The 18,046-nt window shown below is 41.8% G+C and overlaps 1 protein-coding gene across 1 annotated transcript; it reads right to left on the reverse strand.

Moving 5' to 3' along the window:
• Positions 1 to 1,543: 1,543 nt before the first annotated feature.
• LOC111141278 (sulfate transporter) lies at positions 1,544 to 17,682 on the reverse strand. The gene is made up of 4 exons (XM_022493727.1): positions 17,647 to 17,682; positions 6,419 to 6,596; positions 4,624 to 5,361; positions 1,544 to 3,157 (listed from the first exon to the last, which is right to left on the reverse strand). Exons 3-4 carry the CDS (start codon positions 5,329 to 5,331, stop codon positions 1,640 to 1,642), a joined length of 2,226 nt encoding a protein of 741 aa, XP_022349435.1. The 5' UTR covers positions 5,332 to 5,361; positions 6,419 to 6,596; positions 17,647 to 17,682; the 3' UTR covers positions 1,544 to 1,639.
• Between the last annotated feature and the right edge of the window lie 364 nt (positions 17,683 to 18,046).

Here is an 18,046-nt window from a genome sequence, read left to right on the forward strand (position 1 = left end):
TAATATACAAAGAAGATGGGATGTATGAATGTGATGTTTCTAAATCCTCCTGCATACTAGTTTTAGGTAACGCAGAGAGTTAAAAGCTGCCACTGTCATCCGTATTTATTGTACATCAATAAGGTGCATGGCAGTAAGCATTAGCTTTGTTTTCAGTAAAACATCTACCAATTAATTATTGATGTTCTTTTGGAAGCATCTTATCACTTCCATGCACTCCTTTCCATTGGTTACAATAAAATATTCCTGCAAGAGTGAAGATGACTAGTTATCTTCTACTTGAAGAAGCCTGTCAATCCCCAGGGACCCTTGCTAAAATGCCATGGGAAGGGAAAAAAAATTCACTGCTAAGTAAACAAATCTTAAAGGAAACCATCAATCATTCCTTTTTCCAATCCATCCTTAACAGTGGCCTCAGGCTCATTTAAAATGGCTGTCTAGAATTGTGGAGTCAGCGTTCTGCCTCTTACCTGGCAAGCTTGTCGCTGGTAATCCACAGCACTGTAAGACAGGTTCCATGAGAAACACTAAGTGAATGAAAGCTACCAAAGAGCTTAATGGTGGAGAAATACTCAGAAATGGGGAAAGACTGAGATCACAGAAAAGACAGGGAGGATTCCTATTATTCTGGCTGATTAAGAAGAAGAGCTCTTCACTTGCGTACTTACCCTAAATAAACAGGCAAGACTAAAAACATCCAATGTATCATGAAGAATGCTCTAAGTAACATGAGGCCGGCTGGTAGGATTTCACAAGCCTGCCCAGCCCCCAAACCCCTAATAAGACTGTGCCTATGGTTCCCTGCCTTAAGGAATGGTGCTCTCCTACACCAAGCCAGAGATGCCACTGATGTCTAGGGAGCCAAGACTGGGAAGAGAGAAGTACAAGTAAGAATAAACCCTTTGCCCCAGAAGTCTCCTGACCTGCTGGTATCAGGGCAGGCAGGCACAACACTGTTTCCTTGGCCCCCTTCTACTCCCTCTCCAAAGAGTCACATCAAGTGGGTGCCAGCGCTTCCCACATCAATGTCGGCTTTACCCCCTGATTCTGAAGGAAGAGTCCATATGCTTATCTTCTACAATAGCATGGTAATTGAGTTTGAGGGCTAGTTTACAGTTCAATATTTATGTAATTCCAAGAATACCTCATATCTGCAAGGAAGCCTGAAACCACATTATTTACTTCTTTGTGATTCTGCCCAACTATAAACTTCACCACATATGTCTATCTACAGAGGCCATCAGCATCAAAGGAATAATGTCTAACAAACAGGTGAAACTTTTTTTAAAAAATATTTATTTATTTATTTGAGAGAGAGAGAGAGCACGCGTACGCACGCAAGGGTGAACACACAGAGGGAGAGAGAGAAGCAGGCTCCCCACTGAGCAGGGAGCCCAATGTGGGGCTCAATGCCAGGACCCTGGGATCATGACCTGAGCCGAAGGCAGATGCTTAACTGTCCAGGACCCTGGGATCATGACCTGAGCCGAAGGCAGACGCTTAACTAACCGAACCACCCAGGCGCCCCAGGTTAAAATTTCAAGTGCAACAGTTTCCACTGTGGAACTACAAAATGTTACATCCTTCAAACCTTAACCTATTGGCTAGACATCATATTTCTTTCCATCTACTTTCTCAGTCAATCGCTGGAAAGGCTCAGACCATTGGAAATACATACTCCTTTCTGATTCTGATATTCTGCAAAGGCCACTGCTTCATACACACTATAAAAGAGGAGATTTTCTTCTTCCTCTTTGAAATACTCTCCGCAGGCCAGGGAATCCCTCACAGAGGGATTGCATTGAGCCAGCAGAACCTGGATGCCAATGGCTTCATAATCTCTACGAACTTCTTTCAGTGTATGGATCCCTGCTGTATCTAAAAACTGTATTGCGCTACAGTCAATCACTATGGTATGAAGATCCAAGGGATCATGGGAAAGTTGCATGGAAACTTCATCCTGAATTCCACTGAGAATCACTGTCTCCTTCATGATCTTTCTCTTTGCGGCCTTCTTCCGAGCAGCCTTTACTAAGACTGGGTTGAGAGTCTTTTTGTATAAAGCAGATTTAAAACATTCTTTGTTTATGTAGTAGAGAGGGGCTATAAAACGGAATATCTTGATGCCTGGCTTAGTCTGAAGATTCTTGTAAGCAGACACGGACTCAAAGATTTCAGACTCTTCCACCAAACCGAGCAATGAAGTCTTTGGCTTCTGAGTGCGGAGAATGACACAAAACATAGAAAAACAAACCCCAGTAAGCAGGCCTATTTCAGTACTTATCAGTGCAGAGGACAGCATGGTAACAAACCAGATAACTGTATCCATTCTGCTAACCTTCCACATCTTGGGCAGATCCTTAAATTTAAGTAGGGCTCCCCGGAGATTTACAATGGTGATTACACCAAGGACACTTTTCTGAAGGGAATAGAATAAAGGAGCTATTACCAGGAGGACCAACAGAAGAACCAAGGCTGTCACCACACCAGAAAGCTGAGTTTGGCAGCCTGTTGATTCTTTAACCAAGGTCTTTGCAAGAGCTGCGCTAGTAGTAAAGCAGTGGAAGAAGGAAGGGATGATATTGCAAAAGCCAATGGCGTACATCTCCTGATTGGCTTTGACCGTGTAGCCATGTTTTTTGGCAAACATCTCAGAAAGTGATACAGTGATAGCAAAACCAATGATCGAAATAGCTATCGCATCTACAGCCAAACTAGGAATTAGGTTCCAGTCGGGTGCTTTTGGTGGCATGAACCCTGTGGGAATAGACCCAGCAATACTGGTATTGTATTTCTCATTTAGTTTTCCAAAATGAGAGGCTAACGTGGCTGCCACAACGACAATGAGTTCAGTTGGAACTGGTGCCTTAAGCTTGGACTTGAAGTGCTCATTGAGTTCTTTGGTTGGCAAGAGAACCAAAAGGCACAAAAGGCTGGTGATGAGATCACAGAGATTGGTCTTATGAATGTTTCTGAAGATTTGTATCCAAGTGGCGATGAGCGAGCCCGCACCACTACTCCGAGGAAGGCTGAGCCCAAGGAGATACTTGGCCTGAGACGTAAGAATAGTGAAGGAGGCACCAGTAACAAATCCACTCAGCAAGGCGTCTGAGAGGTAGACAGAAACAAAGCCCACTTGGAAGAAGCCCATCGCTACCTGGAAGGAAGGATATATAAGTGTTAAATGTAAGTGGAAAAGAGCTTCTAAACCCTCTAAATAAATACCCTGGCATTGCTTTGCATGGAGATGTACCTGCAGCATCACAAAATGTCAGAGGTAGGAAAAAATTAACTGTACATCAGTCCTCTCGTTCTACTGACACGCAGAGGGCTAAGAAACTAGCTCAAAGACACACTGTTACTCAGCCCGCATGAGACAAGAACTGAAGATTCCTACTTTCTTCTACAATGTGTCTTAAGCATGAATAAAGTTCAGACCTCTTTGGAAAAGAAAAAATTCTTAAGGATCCACAAGAAATTATAAAAACTCAACCTGGAAAAATTCTCCTAATTAAAAAACCATGTGTTTTTATTAAATTATGAATCAGTACTATAAAAGTGAAGTTTTAACTGATAAAAAACTGAATGCACATCAAAGAATCATATTGAAAATTATTATAGCACACACTCATCAACCTCATGCCGAGAAACTCTTCTCATTCAGTGTGTATGTGCTGGTGTCAAACTGCCTCCCATACCAAATCTGCGTCCTCAAAGACAAAACTTTTTCATTTCTTTATTTTTTCTTCTTCCCAATGATTCCTCAGAATTCTACTGAGCCTATTCTCACTGGTGAGACATACTAATAAAATAGCCAACACAGACCCCGCAGAGCCCCCCACTCTTCTGCCTGTCACCTGCTTCTGCCTCTCCTCTTCACCAGACACTACACAAAAGGAGCTACTCTCCCTCCCCCAGCCCACACTGGAACCAAATGCCTATAACAGAGAAGAGGTCTAAGGCTGGCATGGACTCCTGGAGGCAAAAGACAGGGGCAGGATGATAATGGTCGCTTAGCAGATTCTATGGGAGACCCGAAGAGAATCTAATTTTCTAATCCTTTCTTCTGGCTAATAATACAAAATGGTGGTTCTCAATTGTTCCCCAGAAGTCCAAGAAAATTGCCATCTTTGGTGAGAGTCACTCACCAGAGCAACAAATCTAAAGGTGGGGCATCTACAATTTGAAACCACCTGCCCTCCTCCCTTTGCCAACCTGCAGCCTGTTACCCTCCTCCTGGCTTGTTCATGCTGACTCTGCTGATAAGCAACCACACATCATCACAAGCAAACCCAACGTTTCTCAACGTGTAAAATGACGGAGTTGTCCCGAGTGATCTGAGGTCCCTAGCTGGTCAACGTTTTTACAACCAGATAATGACAGTCTGGCTGACTGAAATTCCTTGGCTAAGAGGCAGCCTAAGGTTGAGAGAAGAGAAACAGCCTTATCTCACCTGCGGAGTCAAACCCGGGCTTGAATTTTGGCTCTATCCCTCACATGTCCTGAGCATTCAACGAATGACAGCTTTAATTATTACACTCTCTGAGACCCCTGAGAGATCTGAGATTTCAAGTACAGGGACTGCTTTTGCTAGAAAGAATGACTCGGGCCACGGTTTCTTACCTGGTAAACTCCAGCCAGGAAGGTCACTGTGCTGCCGATCGCGATCGCGTAGCAGCTTCTGTCACACATCCAGTCCGATGTCTGGTTTAATAGCTCGCTCCCATTGGAAACCATCCCGAAATGAGAAGGCGCGCCCTCGGCAGTGTCATAGCCGGCTTTGAGTAGTTCTCGGTCAACTACCTCACCTATCATAAGGCACAATATTCCAAAAATACCCACAGAGATGTGACGGGAGGTACCCAATAAGAAATAAATGATGCTGGCAAAAAAAGAGGTATACAGCCCATAGATAGGTTCTTGGCCAGCCAACAGGGAGTAAGCAATGGACTGGGGCACTAACAGGATGCCCACAATCAAGCCAGACATCACATCCCCTAAAATGTTTTTCTTCAGATCATATTTTGGGAGCCACTGCAAAACAGGAAGGAAACCCAAAATCATATTTTTGGCTCTGGCTGGACTGCACTGGCAACTTTTGTGCAGTTTTTTAATGACGAATTGCTTGAAGTCAGTAGTTGACTTCTCTTGAGGCTCCATGTGGATCCTACGGTAAGGTGTGCTTTGATCACTTGCTTCAAATTGCTTCAAGGCAGTATCTGAGTCCCTTTCGAGCTGCAGATGCATATCAGACAGAGAACTGTTTTGGTGGTTTTCTTCAGCTGAATTCTTGGGTGACAGATCATTTTGCTCTTTACTTTCTAAAGACATTTCTGGAGACAGACGCTTCAGCCTTCTATCCTGAAGAAAACACCAGAATTAATGGATTAAGTAATTCTCAGTGCTCACACATTTTAACAGTTCTATTTGTCTTTTGTGAGAGTGAAGAGGAAGTTCAGTTTGGGGGGCAAGTATCAGATTCACTTTCTTTACTTGAGCCTCGTATGTCTTGATCAGGGAAAACAAAAACAAAAACAAAACCAGACCAAAACCAGCCAAGTCAAAGCAAATAAGTCATTAGGTATGGGACTTCCCAAAGTATAAACTATCAAGAATTCTTCTCCATCTCTGCCTGGCTCCCCTCGAAGTTTTCCCCTCAGAAAAGGTGTCAGGATGGCCTGTCCCCTCCCACTATCACTGTCGTCTTTCCAAGTTTTTCATTCCCTGGTATACCACAAAACAGGATCTAGTTGCAAACCTTCACTGCTGCCTGCAAGTCCCTGAAACTAAAATGGTCCTTTTCTTGTAATAGACCATAAACTGCTTACCAGATACTTCACAAGTGAATGCCTTTGTGTTAGCTGTTTGCTTAGCTTAGAATGGTGATCAACCTCTCTGACCATCAAGGTTCTAAGCATTTTTATACCCAGTTAAAATGCTACCTCTTCTACAAAGCACAACCAATCCCCCAGCCCAAGTGAATCACTATACTCTCTGTATCCCATAGCATTTTGCAGCTTCATAATAGTACTAATCACACTTTTGTGTTAGTTAAGTAAGAGTCTCTCCAGTTCCTGGAGGAAAGGATATCTTGTTCACCACTGTAATTACCAACAAATGTACAACAACTCTGAGACAGGAGACTTACAACGTATTTGAATGAATCAAAGGACAAATGAATACACAACTTTATGACTGTGGCCAGAGATTAAATTATATTAGATGGAAGACTCAGAAAATTTCCTGTTTTGGAACTGACAGAAAAATACACCCTTTACTGTAAAAATAACACACATTAATTTTGTTTGGATGAAGGGGCTATAGCTGGTCATCCCATTTAACGAGAGTGAAATAATAGTTACTTTATGATCTTATTAAGTTATGAAGAAGAAAAGAACAGATTTAGATGACCACTTACCCTGAGCAAGTCAATCAGATTTACGGATACACACAGCAGCTCTTCATTCCTCAATGCAACCCGTCTATAACTCTCTTCTTACTTCCTACTCAGGCCAAGCTAGTTTGAGTACATTTCTTATGTCCTTCTATTTTGGAACAGCTCTTGGTGATTCCTGGGTCAAAAGGCTTTTCCAAACCTAAGATATGCAAAAGAGGCATAAGAAAAAACCAACAAAATCCTAATCTTCCCTGACATGGCTACTATCTGGGAAGGAAAAAGATAAAAGTTAATACTAGAAAATGCAACAGAGTGATGGAAACTATAAGAAAGAATTGAATTGAAATACTAAAAGTGAAAAACACAGTTAATACATGAAGAATGAATGCCTCTGACAGGGTCATCAACATATTTGACAGAGTCAAAGAAAGAATCCATGAAATCGAGGACCAGTCAAAAGAAATTACCCAAACTGAAAAAGAAAAACAGAATTAAAAAAAAACAAACAATAACAATAATGTAAGAGAATATCCAAGAGCTATGGGACATATTAAACAATCTAACTTATTTATAATTGGAATCCCAAAAGGAGAAGACAAAGAATGGGCAGAAAAAAATATTTGAAGACACAGTAGCCAAGAATTTTCCAAAATTAAAGACAGACACCAAACTATAGATCCAAGAATCTCAGAGAATACCAAAAACAACAAATTTAGAAACAAAAATAAAACAAAATCCCACACCTACATATATCATACTCAAGCTGCTAAAAGCAAAGATAAAATCCTGAAGACAAAGATAACATCTGAGACAGCCAAATTGAAATGCACAGGAACAAAGACAAAAATTATAACTGATTTCTCATTTGAAACATCAGAAGATAACGGGGTAATGCCTTTATCACAGAAAAAACAGCTGTCAACAATTCTATAACCAGAGAGAATATCTTTTAAAAGATGGAGAAATAAAAACTTTCTCAGACAAATACTAAGAGAACTTCCAGTAGACCAGTGCTACTGTATTTACATATATCAAACAGAAATAGGTCTACACAATACACAACAAAGAAGTAAAGTCCAGGAACGGAACACATGAAAATAAAATAAAATCCATTTTTAAATTTGTAATATCTTTAATTGCTCTAAAAGATAAACCTCTAAGTAACAACAGGAATGCATTTTGCATATGCAAAATAAAATATATAAATGTAAAATTGTATAAACTATATAAAAATAGCACAAAAAATGGGTGGAGGAATTGGGAATTTTAAGGTCTTAAACTAGATATGAAGTGATAAATTATTATTTGAAGGCAGGCTCTGATAATAGATGTATATTGTAAACCCAAGAGTAACTACTAATTTTTTAAAAATACAAATAATACGACAATTGCAGAGAGAAAACAGGATCATAAATTTTTTTCAATCTGAAAGAAAGCAAGGAATGAGGAAAAAAAGAACCAAAAGTAGGTGGAACACAATGGGAACAGCTTGCAAGACGGTAGAATTTAAAACAAACAAAAATAATTACAACTGTGAATAGTCTAAACATGTCAGTTAAAAGGTAGTGAGTTTTAGATTAAATTTAATAAATAAAACCCAACTATATGCTATCTATAAGAAGCCCAATATTTATTTATTTATTTGCTTACTTACTTATTTTTGAGAGAGCATGAGGGGAAGGGCGAGGGAGAGCCAGAGGGAGAGAGAGAATCTTAAGCAGGTTCCACGAAAGGCATAGAGCCTGACACAGGGCTAGATATCATGACCCTGACATCGCGACTTGAGCCAAAATCATGAGTCAGTCACTTCACCAACTGAGCCACCCAGGCCACCCAAGAGACCCACTTTAAATATAGATAGATTATAAAAGTGAAAGGACTTGCCTAATGCAGTAATTTATTTAGCTTATAAATGACTGAGCCAGGTAACAAAATCCAGATTTTAGGACTCTAAGCATAGCTCTTTTTGAGCATGGTGCTATTCCTACCACCTATCTAATTAGCTTTCTCTAACCTCAGATACTTCCAAACATGTTAGAATTCAGCTACCCTACACATCCCACTTTCACCTACCTGCTCCCTAGCACTGGTAACTACAAACTTGTACCCTACTCTCCATTCACTATAATCTTGGCCACGGTCCTTTTCATCTCTAGCTCTCAAAAATTTAGGTATTCATTCACAAACAGTCCTAGAAGTGGAACCGATAACAGCCATCAGTCTGAATTCCTAGAAGTGGAACCGATAACAGCCATCAGTCTGAATCTAAAAGCCGTCTATAGTCTCCATCATCTGTCCTACTCACCTCCTAAAATTCTCCTCAACACTACATATTTTTTCCCTTTCACACTATTTTAAAACCCAAAGCAACATAAAACTACATTAAAAATTGTCTTAAACTAAATTGTAGGTATGACCTTCATACAAACTAAGCTCCTTGAGAACAAGCTCCATTCTAAGTAGTCTTTGTATCTTCCAAAATGTCCAGGTATATGCTTTCTAAAATAGGAACTACAACACTGGCTAAGCAAATAACTCAAATACAGAAAAAAAGTAGGATGCAAAGCAATATTTATTTTCAAGTGGCAATATCTACTCAGGAACATATTTTTCAAATACCCCTTTTTGCACAAAAATCCTCTCACTTCCCCAAGACAATTACTGCTTTCAATTATAGTATTCATCAATTGCTCCATGAACATTAAGAAGTGACAGTGTTTGTCCTTGGGATAGAGCTTATAGCCAGACATCCATTTTAAGGAGGTTGAAATACAAACTATACATTCCATTAAGTTTAACAAAACATGATTCTACTGTAACGTCTAGGCTAGTTTCTCCCTCTAATAACACTGATCATTGAGAGTGAGAAGAGGAAAGGTTGAAGAGGAAAACATTCAAGCTTTCCACATTACTTTGCAGGAATCCGAAGTGGGGAAAAAAAAATTTGAGGGGCACCTGGGTGGCTCAGTGGGTTAAGCCTCTGCCTTCAGTTCAGGTCATGATCTCAGGGTCCTGGGATCGAGCCCCACATTGGGCTCTCTGTTCAACGGGGAGCCTGCTTCCCCCTCTCTCTCTGCCTGCTGCTCTACTTGTGATCCTTCCCTCTCTGTCAAATAAATAAATAAAAATCTTTTTTAAAAAACCATTTGAAAAATACATATTACATATGCATACATTAAACAACAGTAGCTCAGGCAACACAAAAAGGAAAGACATTTCTGTACTTCCTTCTTCAACAGCACACACGCAGCTGTGACCACCTAGAAGGTGGTCTGATCCAGATGAGTACCAGCAGCTCTGGCACAATATCCATGTGAATAACCAAGAGGTTAGAGCAATGGACTAGAAGACAGGTTACACCTCTTCCGTATATGCCCAACAGCAGTCAGCAAACTTCCTTTTGAAGATTTGGATATAAGCAAAACAATGTCTACTTTTGGTAATTACGGCATAGGATTTTAACAACAGTGCTTATATAACAGTTGTGCAATTCGTGAAACTGAAATGCCCTTTCAGACGGCAATTATGTTCAAAGGAGAGCAGTAAAGTCAGCCTCTGAAACAAAATGGCTCCATAGTCATGCTTTGCTCGACCTGTCTGTACATGCCACACACTCGTTGCTACATAAAACTGAAGCCGCCGACCACCATGATCATAGCATCTGCACAGGGGAGAAATCTCCAGGAGCTGGAAGAGTTTAGAAAGGCTTCAAGAGAAGAACCTGTCTCATGTCTCACCTGGGCTCTAAAGTCTGGGTCAGAGTTGAAAGAGTAAGAGAGGACTTGGAAAATGTATGAGGGAGAAGAAAACTCAGAGATCGTTCTGAGATTGGCAGAAAAGAATCAGAAATTAGAATGTTTTCAGCACCAGATGCACATGGGAAATTGGTTTAAGAGGAAGCTGCAAAGGTACCTGGGAGAGATTCTGGAGGATTCTGTATGCCAGCTTAAAAAAGGCAGACTTTGATGTGCAGGCAGTACAGAGTCCCTGAAGGTTTCTGAGAAGGGTTTAAAATATCACGCATTTGATAAATAATTATATGTTATCTTATTACATCTTCTGTTATGCTAATATTTCTTTTCCTACTAAGCAATTAATATTTTAGCTTTTTTGTCTTTTATGAATAAGGAAAGAACTTAAGGTTGTTTTAGAAAAAAACTAAACCATAAAAGGTACAACTAAGGTAGAGTCTCCATTTACACAGTGCCATCTGGTCCTCCAACCCACTGTTGCCAGACAAATCCAGGGAAGATCATAGCTCCATACCTATCTCCAACCTATTCACAGGTACCTGCAGCCAGGATGGCTGGAGCCTAGGCAAACTGTTCCAGGCCCTAGACTGAGAAGCTAATGCTGTGAGAGGGCAGGCCTCCTGAAGCAAAAGGAAAGACTGTTTCCCATCAGATGAAAATTCAGACCCATCTTTGTTCCGTGGGTTAGCAACCTTTGCTTATTCTACAAATGTTCATTAGTGTCAACAAGCCTTCCAATGCTGGATTGGTTGACTTTTCTATGGGAGCTCCTAGAGATTGGATACTGGTCTTCATTACATCATAAATATTTACTAAGCACCTACTATAAGCTAATCACTGTGATAGACACAATGCATCAGAACCTAGGCCCCAAACCAAGGGGTCAATCTTTCTTTTCCCTACCCCACTAATCCTATATATGATCCTCAACAAGTCCTGTCTGCTCCATCTCAGATGGCTATCCATCTTCTCCCTACTGCCCGAAGTACCTGGAATCTAACCACTTTTCACTCCCCTCCACCATCTTATCTGGGCCACTCTAATAGCCTATGAAATCTGAGCCCAGCCCACCTCTCTACCTTCATTTCCTACTGCCCTTCTTGCTGTTTCTGGAACATGCCAAGTTGATTCTCTTTCCAGGGTCTTTGCACTTGCTCAAGCTCTCTTTGCCTGGAATAATCACCCCCAGATCTTTGCAGGGTTTTTCTTATCCTTCAGATCTCAACGGAGTATTATCTCCTTAGAGAGACCTTCCTTGATCATTCCAAATAAAATTAATACTCCATCCCATCCTTCTCTAAACCCTTACCTGGCTTTATTTCTTCATAGCATTATTATATTATGTATTTATAAACTAAAGAAACTATTACAGTCTTTCTCACACATACAGTATCCCCAGTAACAAAACAATGCTTAGCACATAAGGATCAGTAAGTTCTTGCTAAAATGAATAAGAACCCCAGTTTCTCCGCACAATCAGAGGGTTAAGACAATGATAAACAATGAGCTATCACAATCTAAATGCCATCAACAGAGGTCTGGCATATTCGGAGAGTGCAGCATAGGGCATAGGCCAATGTGAAGAAGTTGCAAATAAGAAAGGAAAGGAGACTGAGGCCAGTGAAAGGTCCCAGGATAATCCAAGACCCAGGAAAACGTCACCCAGAATGCCAGATTCCTGGGGTGAAGCTGCAGGAGATTAAGACTAGACTGAAAGATTAGTTTCTCATTTGATCCCAAAAAGCCTGGACTTCATCCCATGCGCTACGGCTGACAAAGGCATGAACTCCAAGGCGGGGCAGGGGTGCAAGAGGTTTGACATTTCGGTGGTACAACCAGACAAGAGACAATAAAGGAGAAGGACAAGTCTAACACAAATCGTGAGGTGGACCACATACAAAAGGAAGAATGATGTCTAGGAACATGGAAGAGGAAGTGGAAAGAAAGGAGACAACAAAAAGTTTGACTTTAGGTTTCACAGGTTTGACATTTCCCTTAGATATCCAAATGAGGATGTCCAGTGAGCACTTAGAAATGGGGTGTCGGATGCCTGGGTGGCTCAGTGGGTTAAAGCCTCTGCCTTTGGCTCAGGTCATGATCCCAGGGTCCTGGGATTGAGCCCCGCATTTGGGCTCTCTGCTCAGCGGGGAGCCTGCTTCCCTTCCTCTCTATCTCTGCCTGCCTGTCTGCCTACTTGTGATCTCTGCCTGTCAAATAAAATCTTTAAAAGAAAGAAAGAAAGAAAGAAAGAAAGAAAGAAAGAAAGAAAGAAAGAAAGAAAGAAATTGGGGTGTCAAGTCCAAGAGGGAAGCGGAAACTGGAAAAATAAATGAGAGGAGTATGTTGGTCATTAACACATAAATGGTATCTCATTTTTCTCTGAATTTCCATTGTTTAGATGTTCAATGAATGAGCTGAATATATGCTTTACCTTCTCAACTAGATTACAAATTGTTCAAGGAGATGTTTTATACTTTTTGCAAACTCTTGTAATACCTAGCATAAAATTTGGCACACGGAAGGCATTTAATAAATATTTTGTTATGGACAGACTGATTTCTATTTTTAAAAAGTTATTTTAACCAAAAAAAGTCCAAAAAGAATTACCTTTGCCTTCTAAAATCTGAGTTCTGTTTCTCTGAAAGGTAACTGATACACTGCTGGTGGGAATATAAAATGGTACAACCCCTGTGGGAAACAGTCTGGTAGTTTCTCAAACAGGTAAAGAGAATTACTACATGACCCAACAATTCCACTCCTAGGGATATAAGCACCCCCCAAAACAATTAAAAACAGGAACTGAAATATTCGTATGCCACCGTTCATAACAGCATTATTCATAGCAGCCCAAATGTGGAAACAACCGAAGTATCCACCCACAGATAAATGGATAAACATTGTGGCACAAGCCATACAATGGAATAGTGTTTAGCCACTAAAAAGGAATGTAGTTCTGATATTCTTCATCTACATCATGGATGAACTCTGAACCCGTGTCGCTAAGTGAAAGAAGCCAGGCACTAGAGGACAAACACTGTATGATTCTGCGTACATGAGGTATCTACAATAGGCAAATTTACAGGGACAGAAAATAGATTAGAGATTACCAGGGACTGCAGGGAATGATTTCTTTCTCAATGGTTACAGTCTCTTTTAAGTTTTAAAAGTAAGGACTACCAATAGTTACACAACATTGTGAATCATACTTGATGCGCTGAACTGTAAGTTTAAAATGGCCAATTTTTTTTTTTAAGATTTTATTTATTTATTTGACAGAGAGCAGGAAAGCACAAGCAGGGAGCAGGGAACCCAATGTAGGGTTCAAACCCAGGGTCCTGGGATCGTGACCTGAACCAAAGCAAAGGCAGTCATTTAACCAGCTGAGCCACCCAGGTGCCCCCAATTTTATGTTTAATATATATATTTTAACATAAACAAAAGTAGGAGAGGAAGCATAGTACTAAAAAGTTCTTATCCTATACACGAAATGGTTTACTATTACTGAAGGTAGGCTGTGATAAATTAAGGATTTCTACTATAAACCCCAAAGCAATTCCATTAATCACAAAGAGTTATGGCCAATAAACCAACAAAGGAGATAAAAACGGAATCACAGAAAATACCAAATAATCCAAAAGCAGAAAGAGAAGGGGAAAGAAGTAGCAATCATATAAAATAACCTAGATCTAAAGTTTGTGGAAAACTTGAGAAGTCTTAACATTAACCTAATATTGATGTGAACAAGTCCTCTACCAAAAGACTCTCTTCACTTATGTGGAAAAATCTCAACTAAACTAGACTGTAACTGGCGTGGTCTGTGTAGTCTGGAAATAATATCCCAGGACCCACACTGCTTGTAAGCAGAGGTACGGTGCCTGGAATCAAAGCCTGTCTGATTCACACCTATTCTGTCTCTGGACTGCTTATTTTGAAACTTTTCAAATCTTCAGAAAAGTTAAAAGAATGATACATGGAACACTGGTATATTCACATTTCCTATTACACAACTTAACAATTCACCCATTGTTAATGTTTTGCTACATCTGCACTTTTGCACTCTGCAAACATACCTGTTCGGGGTTTTTTCCATTCAACTACTTGAAAATTACAGACATATTTTAGCCTTAAAAACTTAATGGGAACAACACTGTTTTTGTTTTTTAAGATTTTATTGATTTTTCAGAGAGAAAGAGAGAGCACAAACAGGGGAGAAGGCAGGCAGAGGGAGAAGCAGGCTCCCTGCTGAGCAAGGAGCCAGACTTGGGACTCTGATCCCAGGATTCCAGGATCATGTCCTCAGCCGAAGGCAGACTCCCAACCAACTGAGCTACCCAGACATCCCGGAACCAGCATTTTTTAACCACCACGTATGCTGCCTCTTCTTCAAAAGCAGCATTCATTAACAACATGAGAGCAAACCATTTGGATACACTCTTCAAAAATCTGCAATGGCTCTCCACCTCCCACAGCATATAATTAAAAAGTTTAGTATAGGTTTCTCTCCATAAATGAGCTGAACCTGCCTTTCTTTTGCTTCCTTCCAAGCACTACGGTTCTAGTCACCAGTCCATGAAAACATTAAGCATCCTATGTTCCTCTAGGTCTTCGCTCATGTTGTTCATTCATCTGGAATGCCTTTTCTTTCTATCTCCAACTATCTTGGTCCTTTTCCTACTCCTTTAAAGCCCACCTCAAATGCCAGAGGACAAAGGGGTTAAAATTTCTTTGGCTATGCTACCCTGACATATTCCATATAACTACTTAGCACTTAAAGTCACATGTCTTTCAAACTAGAGTGCATATTTAAAGGCAAACACCAAGTCATCCTCATTCCTACGTAACCCAAGACCTGACACAGTGCCTCCCATTGGTGTACGGTGGTATACCTATATTTATTGAAATAAAGGTGGAGTTTCAAGTAAATGTAATGAAGACAAAAAAGTCTTATTTCCCAGCCATCACCAGTGATTAGCAATGTTCACTTAGTCTGTGATGCAAAAAGCAGAACTACCATAAAGCTTAGGCGAGTAGCACAAGCGCTATGACGTATTATTTCTGGTATAAAGCCCAATGTAAGACAGAAAAGTAAAATACCCAAGAGGAAAATAACTTAATGTAAAACAAGGATCAAACTATTAAATAGTTCCTTAACAGTAATTCACTGCTTTCAAACAGATTTCATATACATCTCCCATTTGCCTCCTCAATAAATCTGAGAAGGGATTATGAATCCTTTCCTCCAGTCACTTGCTCAACTAGTAGGACCAGATTCTCAACCCTCATTTTCCAATTCCCAGGGTTCCCTCTCTTTCTAAAATACCACTTTACCCCCAAGTCAGTTTCCCTGCTATGAAGTTTTAAGAGCTAGATCAAATCAACAGTTCGTGGTTAAGTGCTCAACTCATTTCTGAACCTTACTAATTTTACTAAGTGAAGGTAAACTGCTTGAAGCAATATACACATTATTGAAGCAGGGTTGGTAAAGGATTAATAATAAAATTACTTTTATCTTTCATATGACACCCACACAGTGGTAACATTTTCATTTTCCTTTTCTATCAGGAGGAACAATGTAAAATTTACCTCTGTAACTACACTTTGGTTAGAGTAATTCATACCCCAGCCAAGAGTCAAACAAGCCAAGCAGGTTCCTACCTCCAGCCACTTCTGCTGGCCCTCTAACTGGAATGCTGCTTGGGGCTATGTTCATGGCTTTGCTTCTTGCTTCTTGTAGGTTTCTGCCCAACTACTGTCCTAATGAGTTCCTTCCCACACACAACTTCTAAAATAGCACCAGTGCCATCGCCTTGTCTCCTTCCCGGGCCCATCCCTGCCCTGCAGTCCTATCCCCCTTACTTGGCTTTATTTTTCTCCATGGCCCTTCTCACCATTTCGCACTGTATACATTCATTCATTCATTCATGGTTAACTGTCTTTCTCATGAGGGCAGGAACTTGCTCTGTTTTGTTCACAGCTGTATCTCCTATGCCTGGACCCATGTACAGCACCTAACCAGTGCTTAACAAATATTTCTTGAGTGAATGGATGAATGATAGCTTAATAGCTATGGAGTAAAGAAAAAGCAGTGACCCCTCTCTCTCCACTTCCATTCACCATAACTAAGCCATGTCAAGAAATTACAGTTTGGTAACCATCTGCTTGGCGGTTTATGCTCAGCAAAGGTAACGTCAGTGCTCAAAATGCTCACCCCTCATAGATCTAATCTAGACCTGTCCAAAGCCCGGAATACGTAAACTCTAGATCTTCCCCCGGGGAGGCAGCGTATTATAGTACAATGATATTCAAATACAGAGATCTTTTAAAATTCAGATTCTCAGGCAAATTCAGGAATGAGATCCAAGACTGCACCCTGGGTGACTCGGAGCCAGGGAGGTGAGGGCCACACTAGGAGAATCACTGGGTAAGTACTGGAGTCAGACAGATCTCTATTCAGATCCCAGCTACACTATTCAACAACTGCATGGCACTGGTGAAAAACTTCATTTTAGCCAGCATCAATTTCTCACCTATAAAATGGGCTAACTTGCAAGTTGTATAAAGCTAACCCAAGTACTTAACACAGTGCCTGGGCACATAGCATTTGTTCAAAAACACGACAGCTACTAGTCTGTCCTTGGAGATTCTTGAAAGGAAAACAAATGGGCTTATTTCTTCCAACAGGCTTGGCTCTCCATTTCTTACTCACTCGACATTCAAAAACAAGAATTTCTGCTTAATCCAATATTGGATATCACATTAGTTCCAGATTTTATATAAAGAGGACCATAAATAAGGAAATGGAAGAAAGGAACTAGAATGGGTGCCGGAAAGTTTAAGTTCTATATGCTTCTAACTCACGTGGTCCCCAGTCTGTGCAAAGAAAGGGCCTAGTCTGATATTCTCTGAGTTTGGGAAAGCTGGGTACAAGTCCTAGCTCTGCGAAGGACTTGCTGCATAATGTCAGGCAAGTATCTGGCCCTCTCTGTGTCCTTTCAGTGGCCCCATCCATCCAGTGAAAGAATTCCAACTTAGTCTACGAAGAAGTACAGTTCCTGATTTGTACTTAACCAGATGTGTGTGGTTTTAAAAACCAAGATAATGAAGTCCTCTTGCGTGTCCAAGCCTCAGTTTCCCCATCCGTCCAAGGGTGGGAGGCTGGGTAGTCGTGGCGGCTCCAATCTCCTCGGTCTTTTTCTCCCAGTTATCTGGGTTCCACACGGCTAGATGAGGACTCCGGCAGAAGAACAGCACCGTAGGAGGTGCGGGATGTGTGTGGGGTAGGGGGTGGGTTATTGAGAAGCAGGGTCGGGATCGCCCCTGTTGAACGAGGGTGCAACCCCGACGCACGCCCACCTAGCACGGCCTGGCCACGACGCCCCCGCCTCCTCCCACCACGCCTCGGACACAGGCCGGGATGCCCCCAAGAGGGGCCCTCTGACCGCGCGCAGACCGGCATCTCTCCCTCCTCCCTTCTCGCGCCCCCTCCCCTCCTCTCACCTCTCAGTCTGGGGGCTCCCGGCTCACCGAGGGCTCGCGGCACGTCCTCCGCCGTAGCGAGACTGAGCGGACACCCAGGCGCGGGCAGGGAGAGCCCGGTACCGGACCCGCCTCCCTTTAACCCGCGCGGCCCCTTCCCCGCCCATCGCCCGGCCCCCGAAAAAGGCGGGGCCCGGGCGGGACCGCGTGGAGTGGCCAGGAGCTACCGACCTAGAGGTGCGGAAGACCCAACCCTTACAACCTCTCGGGAGGTGGCAGTCACGTGGCCCCGCCGGCGAGCGACGCGGCCGCCAGCCAATGACGCGGCGCGGCCCGCGGGCGTACCGCCCCCTGGCCGCTCTCCTCCTCGCGATTGGCTGCTCCGTGCAGCACCGCCACGAGTCCCAGTTTCTTAGGGCGA

Source organism: Enhydra lutris, unplaced genomic scaffold, assembly GCF_002288905.1.
Source record: "Enhydra lutris kenyoni isolate GAN:26980312 unplaced genomic scaffold, ASM228890v2 scaffoldscaffold5, whole genome shotgun sequence".
Lineage (NCBI taxonomy): Eukaryota > Metazoa > Chordata > Mammalia > Carnivora > Mustelidae > Enhydra > Enhydra lutris.